Below are 15,179 nucleotides of genomic sequence, written 5' to 3'. Positions count from 1 at the left end.
GTTGATTCGAAGGTGCTTTATAAGTTGAATCTGTAAACGTCGGAAGTGTAAGGGGGCCTGATGTATTGCCAGGCGAGTTGATTCCAGAGAGCCGAGTAGGCTTGCTACGTCCTGTGCCATCATAGTTGGGTTGGTCAGGGCGTTCTGGCATTTGTCCAGAACCTTCTGGACTTTTTCCTCTGGTAGGCTCAGAGTTAGTGTCTCTGAATTTACTATAAACCCTAGGAAGGTAATGGATTGGCTTGGTTTCAGCTGGGACTTTCCCCAATTGATAGTGAAACCTAGGTCTTGCAGCAGTTTCAATGCCATTGATGTGTTGGTCTCGGACTCTGTCATCGTGGACCCCAACAGAAGAAAATCGTCTAGATAAGCTAACATGCGTACACCTCTTTTTCGAAGAAACGAGACGACCGGTTTGGTCAGTTTTGTAAATATTCTTGGTGCTGTATTTAGACCAAAGGGGAGACCTTCGAATGCGTAGCATTTGTTGTCCCACAAAAATCTCGGGTATTTTTGAGAAGATTTGTGAACTTGTATTGATAGGTACGCGTCCTTCAGATCTATAGACGTCATAAAGTCCCCCTTCCTTAGGATTGTTTTTAAGCACGATATGTTTTCCATTTGAAAGTGGGAGTTCTGTATGAAATGATTGAGATGACTCAGATCAATGACTGGTCTGAAGGATCCTCCTTTTTTGGGCACCAAGAACAAGCGGCTGTAAAAGCCTGGTTCGTTTGGGGAGGGGTCCACATAGATTGCTCCCATATTCAGGAGTCTTTGAATCTCTGCGTCTAATAACGGTTTTGTTTGTTCTGTTGATTTTGTCACAACTGGAATTCTTTGAACTGGAACACAACGAAAGGGAATTTGATACCCTGTAACAATGTCTAGGATTTCTTGGTCTGAGGTTATTTCCCTCCATTTGTTTAGGAATCTGTTGATTCCCGATTTGTCCCCTTTGAGGGGCGAAAGGACCGGTAGTTTTTTGAGCGGCTACTTTGGTATTTGGAAAAACCGCGCGACTGGTTGGACTGCTTGGACCTTTGATTGTAATTAGATTTACGATTTGGTTGTTGGTTTTTAGTGGGGACTGAGAGATTTTTGGATAGACCCCTACTAAGTTCTGCCTGTTTAGAGGCTAAGGTGGGAAAATCTTCACCGAAAAGCATAGTTTTGGCATTAGGCAAAGGTTCATCTGCCAGGTTAATTTTTTCCTTGTTAATAGTCGCTAGGACCCTTTTCCTGCGAACAGTTGAAAGGAGATAATTTGAAGAGCCTAGTAAGCATAAGGCTTGTTCTAAAATACTCTTAACCTCGTCAGGTGACACTGCTTTCCCCGATGAGAGGGCATCGTGTAAGCAACAAAGTGGACCTGTGGTGTTTAGCAAAGCTCTTTGAGCCAAACATAGGTCTTTATCACGATTCTGGACAAATCTTTTTATTTGTGGATTGTTTATTTGGTTTACAACTGAGGTATCTAGAGTGGGTGCCCTTAGGCAATCAAGTGAGGGAACACTGAAGTTTTCAAGAATGTCTGACACCTGGTCATGGCTTAATTTCTTCCTAAAGTGCTTATCTAGGAAGGTTGATAGCCCCTTGGTTGGTTCCCAGGAGGATGGTGTGGCCCCAGGGTCATACATTTCATCATCTATTAGCGTATTCTCGCCTTTTGTTGAAGCAGTTTCAGTTCTTGGAGACTCGGAGCCTGGATTGAGTAGCTTATCAGTCGAGCTTGGTGGTCTATCCTCCGAGTTTGGTGGCTTGACAGCCGAGCTTGGTGGCTTATTAGCCGAGTTTGGTGGCTTAATAGCCGAGTTTGGTGGCTTAACAGCCGAGTTGGGTGGCTTTTCAGCCGAGTCTGATGGGGACTGTGTCCCTTCTTGATCTTCTGGGAGATCGTAGTCCAGGTCTGTGTCTTCTGCTTGGACTGAGAGCAGATCATTGTAATCTATCTCGGTGTGTTTTGGCGGGAAATATTCCATGTTAACTTCGAGAATTGAGATACGCTTATTCGTCTTTGAAATCGCTTCTTGGATTTCCTTCAGTGTTGAGAAGACTGAATTTATATCCTTTTGGTCCACTTGGGATGTTTTTTGTCGTTTGCTATGCCTAGAGCTTGTTGATTCGGACGAACTGTCCGTGTGGCGGGAAGAATGTTTAGATCGTTTACGAGAAGACATTGTAGCAACTAGAGCTAAAAATTCAAAAATATTACAAGCAATTGTATCCCGAATGGGATTATTTATGATTCTGGGTATAGGAGTAGGCTAAAAGGTATAAAATAGAGGATAAAAACACGGTTAGTAACCACTTACCTTATCGTACGTCCGAAGCACAGCAGAAAAAGATGAAAAGTACTATGTGACTTCGCACTTAGTGCAGCACGGGATTCTGGGATTACGTCATCAATATTTAAACTCTAGGGGAGTGGAGTGCGTTAAAATGTGGTCCGAAGCACAAATGGCAGGATTCTACCTATTGTTTTCTCATATATTTCGAACGGAGTTTGTGAAATATAATTATAACATGCACCCGCACGATGAACCATGTGGGATTTCTTACAATGACCATGTATAACAGCAAGCACATAAACACTCACCCCTTTATTGTAGAACGTCTGCTGTAGATCATAGTACACGTATCATGTCCCATCTACAAAGTCTGCTGCCTTGCAATGACTGCCCGCATCCAGCAACTTAACACATGACATCTGGGGAACGCCTTGCAACGACAATCATTGATACAGGAAGACTAATTTCCATTGCAAAGCTGAAGTAATTTTAAAAACCAAAATTAATGTACGCTTCATAATATTTTATAACAATGTTGATGAGGAATTGAGGATTAAAACAGCTTTTCTCGTGCTCCGTTCAGCAATAAAGCACGCAGGAAGTTACGTTAGCACGAAAGTAATGTAAAGAGAGGCAAGTGCTTCTCACTCTTCTTGAGCTAGTGCTAACGGCCGTTCCTAAGTGCTTTGTTACTGAATGGAGCACAGAAAAAGCTGTTTTATCCGTTTTATTATATAACTACCAATTTCATTTCGGTATTTAATTTATTTACGCCAAAAAGAAAGACGGTCGCAGGATCTCTGAACAGCACTTCGCGCGCGCGGATGATGCCGTCAGCACTGTGCTCCGTTCACAAATAAAGCATAGTTTTCGACCAATCGGCGCGCGTAGGTGAAAAAGGTTTTTGATCCTCTGGGCTCTAAGGTGCATGTGCTCTCTTTGCCGCTGGTTTAAAAGCGAAGGCTCAACTAAGAGTATATAACGATTTAATCGCGATAAGGTCGTGAGACTCTTACATCGCTTACGTCTTGTACCGTCTTTACTCAAACGTTGCGAAGGAGATAATCTATGTGTTCTTCAGTACTTGTCTCGAATGTTATCAGGAAGTCCGAGTGAGTACAGTTACATGCGTCTAGTCAAAATGAAAGAGAAATCGTGTGCTCGATACAACGTAAGAACTAAGACTTAAGATTTAAAAGAAATAAAACCTTATAATTGGAAAGCAAAAGTCACAATTAGTACATGTAATAGGACTCCATGCTGTCCAATTAAGAAATAATTGGACGAGGAAAATTCCGAGGACTTCCAAAATTGGATGAGGCCGTAGGCCGAGTCCAATAGCGCAGTGCAGCCGTGACGTCATAAAAACGAAGACAAAGGCGAAATTCGGACAAACAAACTTACAAGTTTACTTTCAGCAGATAATTTTCACAGCCGATCGCAGTTGATCTTAGTTTACATGGGTTATTATTGTAACTTTAAGTAAAAATAATAAAATCGGTTCGTATAATCCTCGTAGCGGTTAAACAATGCAATGTTTGTCCGAATCTTTAAGCTATTTTTAGAATCAGCGTGCTGCGCTATTTGGCAGTCAGAGGAATTTTTCGAGTCTAATTATTTCTTGATTGGGGAGCATGAAATCCCATTCCCTATTAATTATATAGCTGCCTAATTAATCCCATATCAACAAGACCTGTCCAATTAAGAAAATAATTGGACAGTTACCTATATGGGATTAATGAGAAGCTGTATAATTAATTTCCTTAATTGAATACACAAATGTCAAAATAGAAATCTTGTTAATTATGTATGTGTTGATATGTGTTAATTATTTTTATTACCTTTGGTTTAATAGTTCATCGGTTTTTTTTTTACACTGATGGGCTTCCTGTGTGGAAAAAGAAAAGAATGCAAAAACAAAGCGAAATAAGAAATGGATGGGTGAATAGAAAAAGAGAACGATTGAATAAATGATAAAAAGAAATTGAAGAACGAATGGGAGTGAAAGAAAAAAAAAAGAGATGGAGGGCTAAATCTGTGCGTTGAATGAATGAATGAATCGACTGGTCAACTAACACAAGAAGGTATAAACGAGAAGACTGGAGATGAAAGACTTGAACCAAAAGAACAGGTCACGAAAGAAGGTACCTCTTTTATTGGGGGAGGGGCTTGGGCTCCAGAAGGAAGGGTCAATAGGAAAAATTGTAACTGTTTTGTCATGACAAACATTATTTTCTGACGAAAGATTCTTCCTTGTTAACTCTATAGGAGGGTCATATATTTCTTACTGAATAAAAAGGCGAGGGCTACAATCATCTAAAAAAGGTTTACTGCGAATCCTGAAGCCCTCTCTCCCCCATTATAAAACGTACCTTCCCAAATGCATGTGTTAACAAAAGTATTTCAGTACTTACCCAACTATCCACAGCCATTAACGTCTGCTACAGCCTCGGTGGCCATCACATCATTCTACACCACTTTGGTACGTTATCAATACATTTTAAACCTTACTCGTAAACCATTGATTACCGAATCGATATAACTATGTCTAACTAGCTAGACAAATCGTCTCTTGTTTCCACTAGTAGCCATAGCTATCCATCAAAGCTAAGATATCTTGAATCCCTCAAGATTTCTTAACTGCATACAAAATTCTGACATCAAAATATTTGAACATCAGAATTATGACAAAAGCCTAAAGAATCTAGATTCTTTAGACTCTTTTGAAGGGGTAACTGATTATTATAGAATGTTTTAGTATGCTTGGTTATATCTATGTACATATTTTGTATATGTTTTTCTTACCATCATCTTCTTTTGAGCAATTCGCTTTCGGTGTAAGGCAGCCAGTCTCTCCGGTTCCCTGATTTTATTTGAAGAAAAAAAAAGTTTTCATAATATTTTTCCATCCTGATTATCGATTAACCAAGCCAAATCATACAAATAAGATTTTTTTTTAAACAAAAAAAATCATTTTTTTCATCACAGCAAAGAAATCTTGTAATGCACACAATCCCATCCCAACCTGATGAATGCAACAGATGTTGGACCCAAGTAAATGAGGTAGAAAAAATAGATTTTCGAAAATGAGGATAAAAGTATGTATGTTTAGGAATCACGGTGTGCATAACACCAGGTCGCAGTGGCGGTTCCAGCCCTTTGTTAAGCCAATCATGTTCTTTACGCTCAGCAGAATGAAATTAGGACCCCTCTTTGTGATGCCGATTTCGTCAGCTTTTTCCGCGAGGCGGCCATTTTGAAACCTTCCTTTTTAAAATCCTGGATCTGCCTCTGGGTCATGCTCTTTTTCATCTTTATCTTATTTTACTTCCATTGTTAACTACTCACCTGTTTCTTATTTGTTGTTGGCCTCTCAGTGACGCTGCTAAAAAGATGCACAATGTGAGGTGTTAAAAGGTAAGTGCTACTTTACTTTCATAACATTTGAAGCATCTGATTTTTCCTTAACCTGGTCAGTGGTTTGGTCAGCAACGGTTTAGTAGTTGTAAGTGCTTGTGTTCTCCTTCTAACTGCGCCTTCAAAATTAAGATGAAAGTCAAAGGATTTTTCTTTTTCACTTTTTGGTTAGAAATAAAGATATGGTGCGTCAGAGTTTTAGGGAATAATGTTTTATAATAACTTATTAAACTCATTAATACTTCATTAGGAAAACACAACAGAAATCACGACCGTGAAGAGTTCTGTAAATCGGATACAGAATCCTGTTCATTTGCATAAACTTTAACTTGGATTTTCTTGGCCAGATTCACTTTTATCTTGAAAATTTTATCGAAACACAAAGGAACTAACCTAGACGTTTGATAAGTAATCTACAGTATTCGTGTCCGTGTTGTATCCAATATACAAACTCTCGGCTACGCCTCGAGTTTGCATATCGGATACAACACGGCCACTCATACTGTATATATTACAAACAAAACGATTAAGTCACTTACAATACAAAAGTAAGAACCAGTTTAAACATCGAATTTCACTTGTGTTGAATGTCAATAGAGATGAGCAAAACCTGTTGTTTCATCTTGAAATAGTTTGCGCTAGATTCGGGCCATGAAATTCAACATTGTTTTTTAAATAACGTACCCATCTTACACGTCATTCCAACGTCTCCACTATGGTAACAGTACGCATTACCCCATTCATTGTGACTGCAGTCTGCAATCGACGTTTCTCTTCCTGTACAACCAACGTTTCTCAGCCATATTATACCCCTGACGGGTGTAAAGTTGGTGGTTATGTATTCCTGTGCTCCAGGGTAACCAAGCATACGACACACCACCTCAGCGTCTTTCATGTCCCATCCATATTTACATACAGTACCCCACTGACCATGGTACCTGACTTCAAGTCGACCAGAATTGACTGACCTTCCTCCAGCTAAACGAACTTGAACTGGTGGAGGATCTGTGGATTTGTACCAACATCATTGAGGTCATTGTACAATTGACACTTGGACAAGTGTTTGAAAGAGAATAAGTAGAGCTTTACTTAAACTTTTGTCTGATCAACAAATGAACTATTTAGATGATCTGCTTTGATGTGATGATATTTGAATGGTGAGAGTAAAGTAGAGATTTGTTTTTCTTACCTTCATTTGTCTGACAAACCACACCAGCAAGATCTTTATTCGAGCATGACTTTAAATAAATATTCCACCATCCACGGTGAGCACACTCTGCTATCGACTTTTCTCTACCACTGCATCCCACATCATTCATGAGCCCTCTTCTTGGTGTCTCTCCTTCAATGGAACGAATTGCGTGTTTTGCTGCTTTGTAACCAAGCATTCGGCAGATCACGTGAGCATCTTGTATATCCCACAAACGATGACACACTACTCCCCAGGTCCGTTGATACTGTATTTCTACTTTGCCAGTATGGTTTTGATCTCCCACCAGACGAACTTCGATCGCTTTCTCCTCTGAAACAAATAGTTTTCAATGAACAACCAACATTCTAATCACATTCCTTACTTTGCTTGATTTGATGTTAAGACAGTAACGGTGCACATTATTTATTATTTGATAAAAATGGAAAACGAACAAATGCAAGAACTATAATCAGTTGATGATTTAAAAATGTTTTTTTTGACACGATTGAATAGATAAACAAAGATCATATGAGTGTTTTGTAACTTATCTAGTTGTACCTGGTGTTAGATTGCCACATACCACTCCAGCATCATGGCTGTGATCACATCCACCAGTGTTACCCCAGCCAGCATGATAACACTGATCAATAGATTCTTGAGATCCCCAGCAATAAAGCCTATTAAGCCATATAGAACCAGTTCCTTTGACGCTAGCAGTTCTTGCTGTAACTGCCTTGGAGTAATTCAACATGTGACACACCACGTAAGCATCGTATTTGTCCCATCCATCATTGCATATGGTACCCCAAGTACCTTTGTATCTTACTTCTACACGTCCCTCATTAGGAGTCATACCATCCACTAGACGAACATTGACGTTAATTGCATTGCCACATACCACTCCAGCATCACGACTGTGATCACATCCACCAGTGTTACCCCCAGCCATCATGACCACACTGATCAATAGATTCTTCGGATCCATAGCAACCACCACCTCTTAATTTAAGCCATATAGGACCAGTTCCTTTGACTCTAGCAGTTGTTGCTGTAACTGCCTTGGAGTAATTCAACATGTGACACACCACGTAAGCATCCCTTATGTCCCAGATACCATCATTGCATATGGTTCCCCAAGTACCTTTGTATCTTACTTCAACACGTCCCTCGTTAGGAGTCTTACCGTCCACTAGACGAACAGCTACCTGGGACTTTGCTTCTGTAACAAACAGAAACGTGCTTTTAAAAATATCTTCGTGTTATTATATCAAGTCTAAAACATCTGGTTGTTCTGTTTTGTTATTTATAGGACGCTCAACAAAATTACTCGACTCTGATTGGTCGAGAGGAGTACCGAATTAAGTCGCTATGGAAACACGGCCAAAACAATGTCAACCGCGGCAAAAAAAAAAAAAAAAAAAGAAAAAAAGCCGTAAAAACTAATAAGAACTAATATAATCTTTTTTATGCATTTCAGTTGCGCGATGGACTGAAAATCGGCCGCCAAATAGATAAAGATGAACGGCGTCGCTTCGCATTTTTTACTGAAATTTTGTTGAGTGAACTATAAACAAAAAATCGCACCATTTTCTCGTACAATTTGGAATTAATAAAGGCGAGTGCAATTAAAGAACTTTCAAAACATTACTCGTGTCTATTAATTTCCAAATTGTACTCGAGATCGTGCGATTTCCTATACTAGTCACTCAGTGAACAACGGATTACGTGGTGCTGCACAACGTATTCAGACACTAAAATACAATAACTAAAGGTTTTGTTTTTGAATATCCTTTTTTACCTTATACTAATAAAAGACTAGTGTTTTTTCTTTCAAAATAGAAAATAAAGACATAAAGTGAAATATTGAAGTACACCTATGAGATTCAAGATTACAGATATTTATGCTATAACACTGAGGCTGACTAGAGGATATAACGCTTTCTCTTGCAAAAACATTTAGATTTTCCTTTTTGTGCGTGTAAGCCAAGCGTAGCTCAAGTGTGTAGGGTTTTGGTCTCGTAAAAATAAGAACTATCAAGTAAATTGGCACTAAATGTGTTAACAAATATAAGAATAAAAAATACAGAATCGAACTGGGACTGGAATACAATTTAGATAGATAACTTTACTATATTACTTAGAAGTTTGGCTTATTAGAGTGCTTACACTAAATCCGTGAAACAAATACTAATTTTTAGCACTAAATAGTGATAATAAAACAATAGAAAACAAAGGATTCTGTATGAAATAGTACTAATTAGTACTATTTAATGTTCACGGTTTTAGTGCGTGCACTCTATGACCTGTTACTAAAGCAATGGACATAGTACTCTGGGGAAAAACTTCTCTTAAAAAACGTTGGGTGTTGGGTGCATGGTACACATAAAAACAGTATCTAATTGCTACGATTATTGTATTCTTTTGTAAGATAAATTTAAGTAACTTGCCTTTTTGTATTATTTTTGTTATATAATAATTTAGACACTATTGAATATCTATGACAAGTGTAACTGTGACGATTTTGAGTGAAAATTGAACTTCATTCTATACTTCATGTGCCATATCAAAATTAACCAACGAGGAAACTTTTTGCTACATTTGATTTCGTTCTGATGCATTGTTTTCGTCTTTTGATACTCAGACTCAAATTAAATGATTATTTGTGTCTACATTATTTAGGGAAATAAGTAAAAGTACACTAATAAGAAATAATGTTTGATCAAGTTTTAGACTCACCCTTAACCAACAAGAACAAAGCACACAGTAACAGTATAAGGCGCACCATCGATCAGTCGGGTCCTCATCCAAGATAAGGTTCGTAGGGAAATCTACTGAACGCTGCAGCCACGGCAGAAGGTAAGCCAACAATGACTACAGTCTGACACTGGGATCAGGTATAAATAGTAAGGATATTGATTGTGATTGACAGCACAAGAGGATTCTATTTATATCAAATACTATTTACGAATAATTAACCTAAATATTAAAAATCATTTCTAATATTTTTCACAAAAATCATATCTATTCATTTCTAAGTTCTCTACTGCTTTTTCCAGTTCTTTCACAGATTTTTATAGTGCTCTTGCTCTGCTCAAATTCAAATTCGATTTTCCAAATGAAAGTAAATTAACAGGCAAGCGAAAGTTACGCCCTAATCTTCTATTAGACTTTTATTAAACCGCAACAATATATTTCCTGTAATGCTTCAGTTCCAAGGTACTTTCCCATTTGTTTTGCTATTTTGATCAATTTTGAACTGAGACAAGATTTAAAAAATGAAAGTATGTACTTAGTAAGCGAAAGTTACGCCCTAATCTTCTAAGTGAACACTGAAGTCAAAATAGAGGTATTAGAGAGTTTTAGATTTACGTTCACGGCAAACGTGAAACGTCAGTTGACCAGTAAAAAATCCTTTTAAATTACTTTTAAAAAATCGCAAAAAAGTCCAAGTAGTAGAAAAACAAAAGAGTATTTGCGCTTGGTGAGAGGGTTTGTAAAAGGTAAAGTAAAATAAAGGAAAACTATGAAAACGTGGTCACGTTTGCCGTTTGCGGGAAAGAAAAAAGTCAATCTAAAACTCTCTATTAGAGAGTTTTAGATTGACTTCACGGCAAACGTGTAACGTCAGTTGATCAGTGAAAAATTATTCTAAATAACTGAAAAGGAATCGCAAAAAAATTAAAGTAGTAAAAAACAAAAGAATATTTGTTTGTGAAATGAAAGTTTTCAAGAGGTTAAGTAAAATACAGGAAAGCGTGGTCACGTTTGCCGTTTGCGGGGAGAAAAAAAAGTCAATCTAAAACTCTTTATTGGTGGCTTTAGAGTAGTTTTCTTCAGAAGTAGAACAGGTTCTAGTAGTTAATGTATAATAGTCAAATAGACACAAAAGAAACAAGATCTGCTAACCTCTATTCGTCTACTAACTATTTCATGGTCTGAGTAAAACCCCTCTAAAAACGAGACCTTTTAAAAATGTCCATTTGAGCTTTAGACCTCCTTTAGCCTTGTAAATCGATATTTGTTATTGAAACTCTTCGTCTCATCCAGAAGCTATTTATAGATTCGTGGATGATTTTTTTTCATGTATATCTCTTACATACACATATATAGAGGATATTACACTGTGGCTCTTCAATGTTGGTGAAAATATTGCACCAGTGAGCGCTAGCTGGGATATGGAAAATATGTCATTGAGGCCCCAGATGTAGTTCATATGAAAAACACGAGTGGCGTATTTCCCAGTAAAACACTAATGTTTCTATAATAAATCAAATCATTTCAAGGATGTTTCATTTAATGGCATTTATATTTTAAGTATATCTTAGTTTCCCTATGTTTTTATATTTTCACATATGCATTTATATTGAGATATAACGCGCACGCTGTTTGCAACTACGCCTCGTGTTCCTAAGCTTGCTTCTCTCGTGCTCTACAACTCCCAGCGTGTAGAGAAAGCCCTGTACAATCCTTGTCATGGATGGTGGTGGTGGAGGGGAGAAGGGTGCAAGTCTATGTCTTTGAAGGAGGGAGGGGTAGGGGAGATTATACATAGATAGGTAATATATACCACCATGACATAGCAGCATATATCAGTAGTCATAGGGAGGGGTGGGGGTAAGAAAGTCCTGAACAGTCCTCGTCATGGGTGGTGGTGGATGGGGGGGGGGGGGGGGCGGCTGCAAGTCTATGTCTTTGGAGGAGGGAGGGGTAGGGGAGATTATACATAGATAGGTACCACCATGACATAGCAGCATGTATCAGTAGTCATGGGGAGGGGTGGAGGAAAGAAAGTCCTGAACAGTCCTCGTCATGGATGGTGGAGGGGGGAGGGGGAAGGGGGAGGAGGTGCACGTTTGTCTATGGAGGACGGAGGGGTAGGGGAGATGGAGTGAAATTCTTTGGTGATTATATTTATTTTTGTATTTATATGTGTCTTCATTGGTACATAAAATTGTAGTTATTGATTTATATTCATATTTACATCTCTAATTATATACTTCAGTAATATATACATTTATAGATTAACTGATGACTGACTACTTAACTAACTATTCGAATATACTTATTTAGTTATAGCTCTGTCTGTCTGTCTGTCTGTCTGCATTATTCTGAGCACAGTTTAGTGACGTAATTCAACTGTTGTGACGTCATCATCTGAGACAAAGAGAAAAAATATCAGTCGGGTAAGTCATTGAAATAGTGTGGATGCGTGTTAATTATTTTTATTACCTTTACTTTAGTTGTTCATCACTGTTGTCTTTGCACTTATGGGCCTCTTGTGTGGAAAAAGAAAAGAATGCAAAAACAAAGCGAAATAAGAAATGGATGGGTGAATAAAAAAGCAAACGATTGAATAAATGAATGAAAAATTAATAGAAGAACGAATGGGAGTGAAAGAAAAAAGAAAAGAAGAAAGAGATGGAGGGCTAGATCCACTGTGCGTTGAATGAGTGAATGAATCGATTGGACAACTAACACAAGAAGGATAAATGAGATGACTGGAGATGAAAGACTTGCACCAATAAATGGACAGTTCACGAAATAAAACGAACTGATTAACGAATGAAGATACATCTTTCATTGGGGGAGGGCTTGGGCTTCAGAGGGGAGGGTCAATAGTAAAACAAAATAACGTTTTTGTCATGTCAAACATTTTTATTTTCTGACGAAAGATTTTTCCTTGTTAACTCTATAGGAGGGTCATATATTTCTTACTGAATAAAAAGGCGAGGGCTACAATCTAAAAAAGGTTTACTGCGAATCCTGCAGCCCTCTCTCCCCCATTATAAAAGGTACCTTCCCAAATGCATGTGAGTAACAAAAGTGTTTCAGTACTTACCCAACTATCCACAGCCATTAACGTCTGCTACAGCCTCGGTGACCATCACATCATTCTACTCCACTTTGGTACGTTATCAATACATTCTACAGCTTACTCGTAAATCATTGATAACCGATATGATAATATATATAAAAGCGGAGCTCCCGATACGGAAGCCACAGGGAGAACAATTTGAATGAAACTGAAAGGTGAAAATAAGATCGGGGAAAAAATCTTTAATTATTTTTTATTCGAAATGATGATAATTTCTCCCATAATAAAAACAATGCAGTGAAATCGAATCAAAATGCACTACATGAAAGTCTTCTTTGTTTTGTCGATTGGACCCCGCGATAGGAGGCGAACAAAGCTTTTTCTTGAACGAAAAACATACAATAGCTGGTTAAAAACAACCGAATTGTTAAAGATTTACAAAGCTAAATAAAGGACGAATGTTTGTTGTAATATGCTCTTCATGTTATATTTCCTCCAGCATTAAAATAAATTAAGGTTATCGATAGAAATATAAAACGTTTTGAGAGAAAGTCTTTGATTTGTCGATTCGTCGAGAAAAATGCTTGTCAAAAATATATATATATATACGATTGTTTGCTAAAAAAACACACACCTGAATTCTTGAAGAACACTTCTTGATCCATCTTTGACTACATGAAAGTTTTTTTAAAATTGTTTTTGGTCTATAACTTGTCCTAAAGCGATTTTGTTCTGTGCATTTGATAGCCGCATTTGTGAGTAGTTTTGCTTTGACATCAAGCGGGATTCCTGTGTTGTGTACAGGGACGGACGGAAGTGACGTCAGCCAAGCCATGAAAAATCAACTCGATGGTTTACCATTTTTTCTTAAGTATGGGGCTCCGCTATAACTATGTTTAACTAGATAGACAAATCGCCTCTTGTCTCCACTAGTAGCCATAGCAACCCATCAAAGCTAAGATATCTTGAATCTCTCAAGATTTCTTAACTTCATACGAAATTCTGACATCAAAATATTTGAACATCAGAATTATGACAAAAGCCTAAAAAATCTAGATTCTTTAGACTCTTGTGAAGGGTTAACTGATTATGATGGAATCCTTTAATATGCTTGGTTATATCTATGTACGTGTTTTTCTTACCATCATCTTCTTTTGAGCAATTCGCTTTCGGTGTAAGGCAGCCAGTCTCTCCGGTTCCCTGATTTTATTTGAAGAAAAAAAAGTTTTCATAATATTTTTCCATCCTGATTATCGATTAACCAAGCCAAATCATACAAATAAGATTTTTTTTTAAACAAAAAAAAACATTTTTTTCATCACAGCAAAGAAATCTTGTAATGCACACAATCCCATCCCAACCTGATGAATGCAACAGATGTTGGACCCAAGTAAATGAGGTAGAAAAAATAGATTTTCGAAAATGAGGATAAAAGTATGTATGAAAAAGCTTGAATCCTATTGGTTTGGTCTACTAAGAAGAATGGTACGGAATGGCTGGGAAAAAAAAAAAAAAAATGAATAGTGACGGAGAAGAAACGTTTGCCTTTAAATATAGGAACTTAGACCTGGAGAGAATAGTGGGAACCCTGGCACTTCGTGATTTTATATACGTACGCTACTTGAAGTACATTGCACATGTTTGTAGAAGACCAAATTCAAATTTAACGAAACAGTTGCTGTTTGCAATTCCATCTGCTAAATATGTTAGAGATCCATGGATCAAAATTAGTCAACTACTTAATGTTGATAAACACCAAGCTAAGAAATCTACACAAGACAGAAAAGTTCTAAAAGGACTACTACATCAGAACTTTGGCTCTGTGTAGACTATATAGTCCCTGCTGATCAACTTATAGTTGGAAATAGCGGAATGACACTGATACTGATGATTAGGAATCACGGTGTGCATAACACCAGGTCGCAGTGGCGGTTCCAGCCCTTTGTTAAGCCAATCATGTTCTTTACGCTCAACAGAATGAAATTAGGACCCCTCTTTGTGATGCCGATTTCGTCAGCTTTTTCTGCGAGGCATCCTTTTGAAACCTTCCTTTTTAAAATCCTGGATCTGCCACTGGGTCGTGCTCTTTTTTATCTTTATCTTATTTTACTTCCATTTTTACCTACTCACCTGTTTCTTATTTGTTGTTGGCCTCTCAGTGACGCTGCTAAAAAGATGCACATTGTAAGGTGTTAAAAGATAAGTGCTACATTACTTTCATAACATAGTTACGCAACTGATTTTTCCTTAACCTGGTCAGTGGTTTGGTCAGCAACTGTTTAGTAGTTGTAAGTGCTTGTGTTGTCCTTCTATCTGCGCCTTCAAAATTAAGATGAAAGTCAAAGGATTTTATTTTTCCTTTTTGGTTAGAAATAAAGAGTGCGCCAGAGTTTCAGGGAATGACTTTTGAAAATTACAAAACGATTGAAAAACCGAATATACAAATGTAAAGTCCGAATTTCAC

The 15,179-nt window shown here is 37.7% G+C and overlaps 3 protein-coding genes across 7 annotated transcripts in view; all 3 read right to left on the bottom strand.

Moving 5' to 3' along the window:
- Window positions 1-15,179, bottom strand: part of LOC116297296 (uncharacterized) — a 76,478-nt gene that overhangs the window by 25,195 nt on the left and 36,104 nt on the right. Inside the window, exons 1-6 of one of the 2 annotated variants that reach the window (XM_089039892.1) lie at window positions 7,459-7,851; window positions 6,898-7,230; window positions 6,393-6,713; window positions 5,761-5,827; window positions 5,640-5,676; window positions 5,097-5,154 (exon numbers count right to left, since the gene is read on the bottom strand). The exons of the other annotated variant lie outside the window; for it this stretch is intronic. Of the exons in view, the coding sequence (XP_088896018.1) occupies window positions 5,097-5,154; window positions 5,640-5,676; window positions 5,761-5,827; window positions 6,393-6,713; window positions 6,898-7,230; window positions 7,459-7,849 (1,207 nt within the window). The 5' untranslated portion in view covers window positions 7,850-7,851. Of the gene's footprint in view, window positions 1-5,096; window positions 5,155-5,639; window positions 5,677-5,760; window positions 5,828-6,392; window positions 6,714-6,897; window positions 7,231-7,458; window positions 7,852-15,179 lie in introns of those variants that run through there. 2 annotated transcript variants of the gene reach the window in all.
- On the bottom strand, window positions 670-5,043 carry LOC148905412 (uncharacterized). Of its 3 annotated transcripts, XM_089039910.1 has the most exons (4): window positions 4,133-5,043; window positions 3,308-3,423; window positions 2,600-2,769; window positions 671-2,194 (listed from the first exon to the last, which is right to left on the bottom strand). In XM_089039910.1, exon 4 carries the CDS (start codon window positions 2,178-2,180, stop codon window positions 927-929), a length of 1,254 nt encoding a protein of 417 aa, XP_088896036.1. In that variant the 5' UTR covers window positions 2,181-2,194; window positions 2,600-2,769; window positions 3,308-3,423; window positions 4,133-5,043; the 3' UTR covers window positions 671-926. The 3 variants fall into 3 exon arrangements, with proteins under 3 accessions (XP_088896037.1, XP_088896036.1, XP_088896035.1); XM_089039909.1 differs by lacking the exon at window positions 3,308-3,423 and having other exon boundaries at window positions 4,133-5,037; XM_089039911.1 differs by lacking the exons at window positions 2,600-2,769; window positions 3,308-3,423; window positions 4,133-5,043 and adding an exon at window positions 2,316-2,518 and having other exon boundaries at window positions 670-2,194.
- LOC116290766 (scavenger receptor cysteine-rich type 1 protein M130-like) overlaps window positions 11,806-15,179 on the bottom strand; it is a 63,923-nt gene continuing 60,549 nt past the window's right edge. Inside the window, exons 5-8 of one of the 2 annotated variants that reach the window (XM_089039902.1) lie at window positions 14,968-15,034; window positions 14,846-14,882; window positions 12,130-13,915; window positions 11,806-12,054 (exon numbers count right to left, since the gene is read on the bottom strand). In XM_089039902.1, the coding sequence (XP_088896028.1) occupies window positions 13,724-13,915; window positions 14,846-14,882; window positions 14,968-15,034 (296 nt within the window). In that variant the 3' untranslated portion in view covers window positions 11,806-12,054; window positions 12,130-13,723. Of the gene's footprint in view, window positions 12,055-12,129; window positions 13,916-14,845; window positions 14,883-14,967; window positions 15,035-15,179 lie in introns of those variants that run through there. The other variant, XM_089039901.1, reaches the window with a different exon arrangement.

This window comes from Actinia tenebrosa, unplaced genomic scaffold (assembly GCF_029948245.1).
Source record: "Actinia tenebrosa isolate PJP-AT-01 unplaced genomic scaffold, QUT_ActTen_1.0 PGA_scaffold7__59_contigs__length_16204524, whole genome shotgun sequence".
NCBI classification, from domain to species: Eukaryota; Metazoa; Cnidaria; class Anthozoa; order Actiniaria; family Actiniidae; genus Actinia; species Actinia tenebrosa.
The sequence above is the reverse complement of the archived record's forward strand: the minus strand, read 5'-3'. Positions and strand labels throughout refer to the sequence as shown.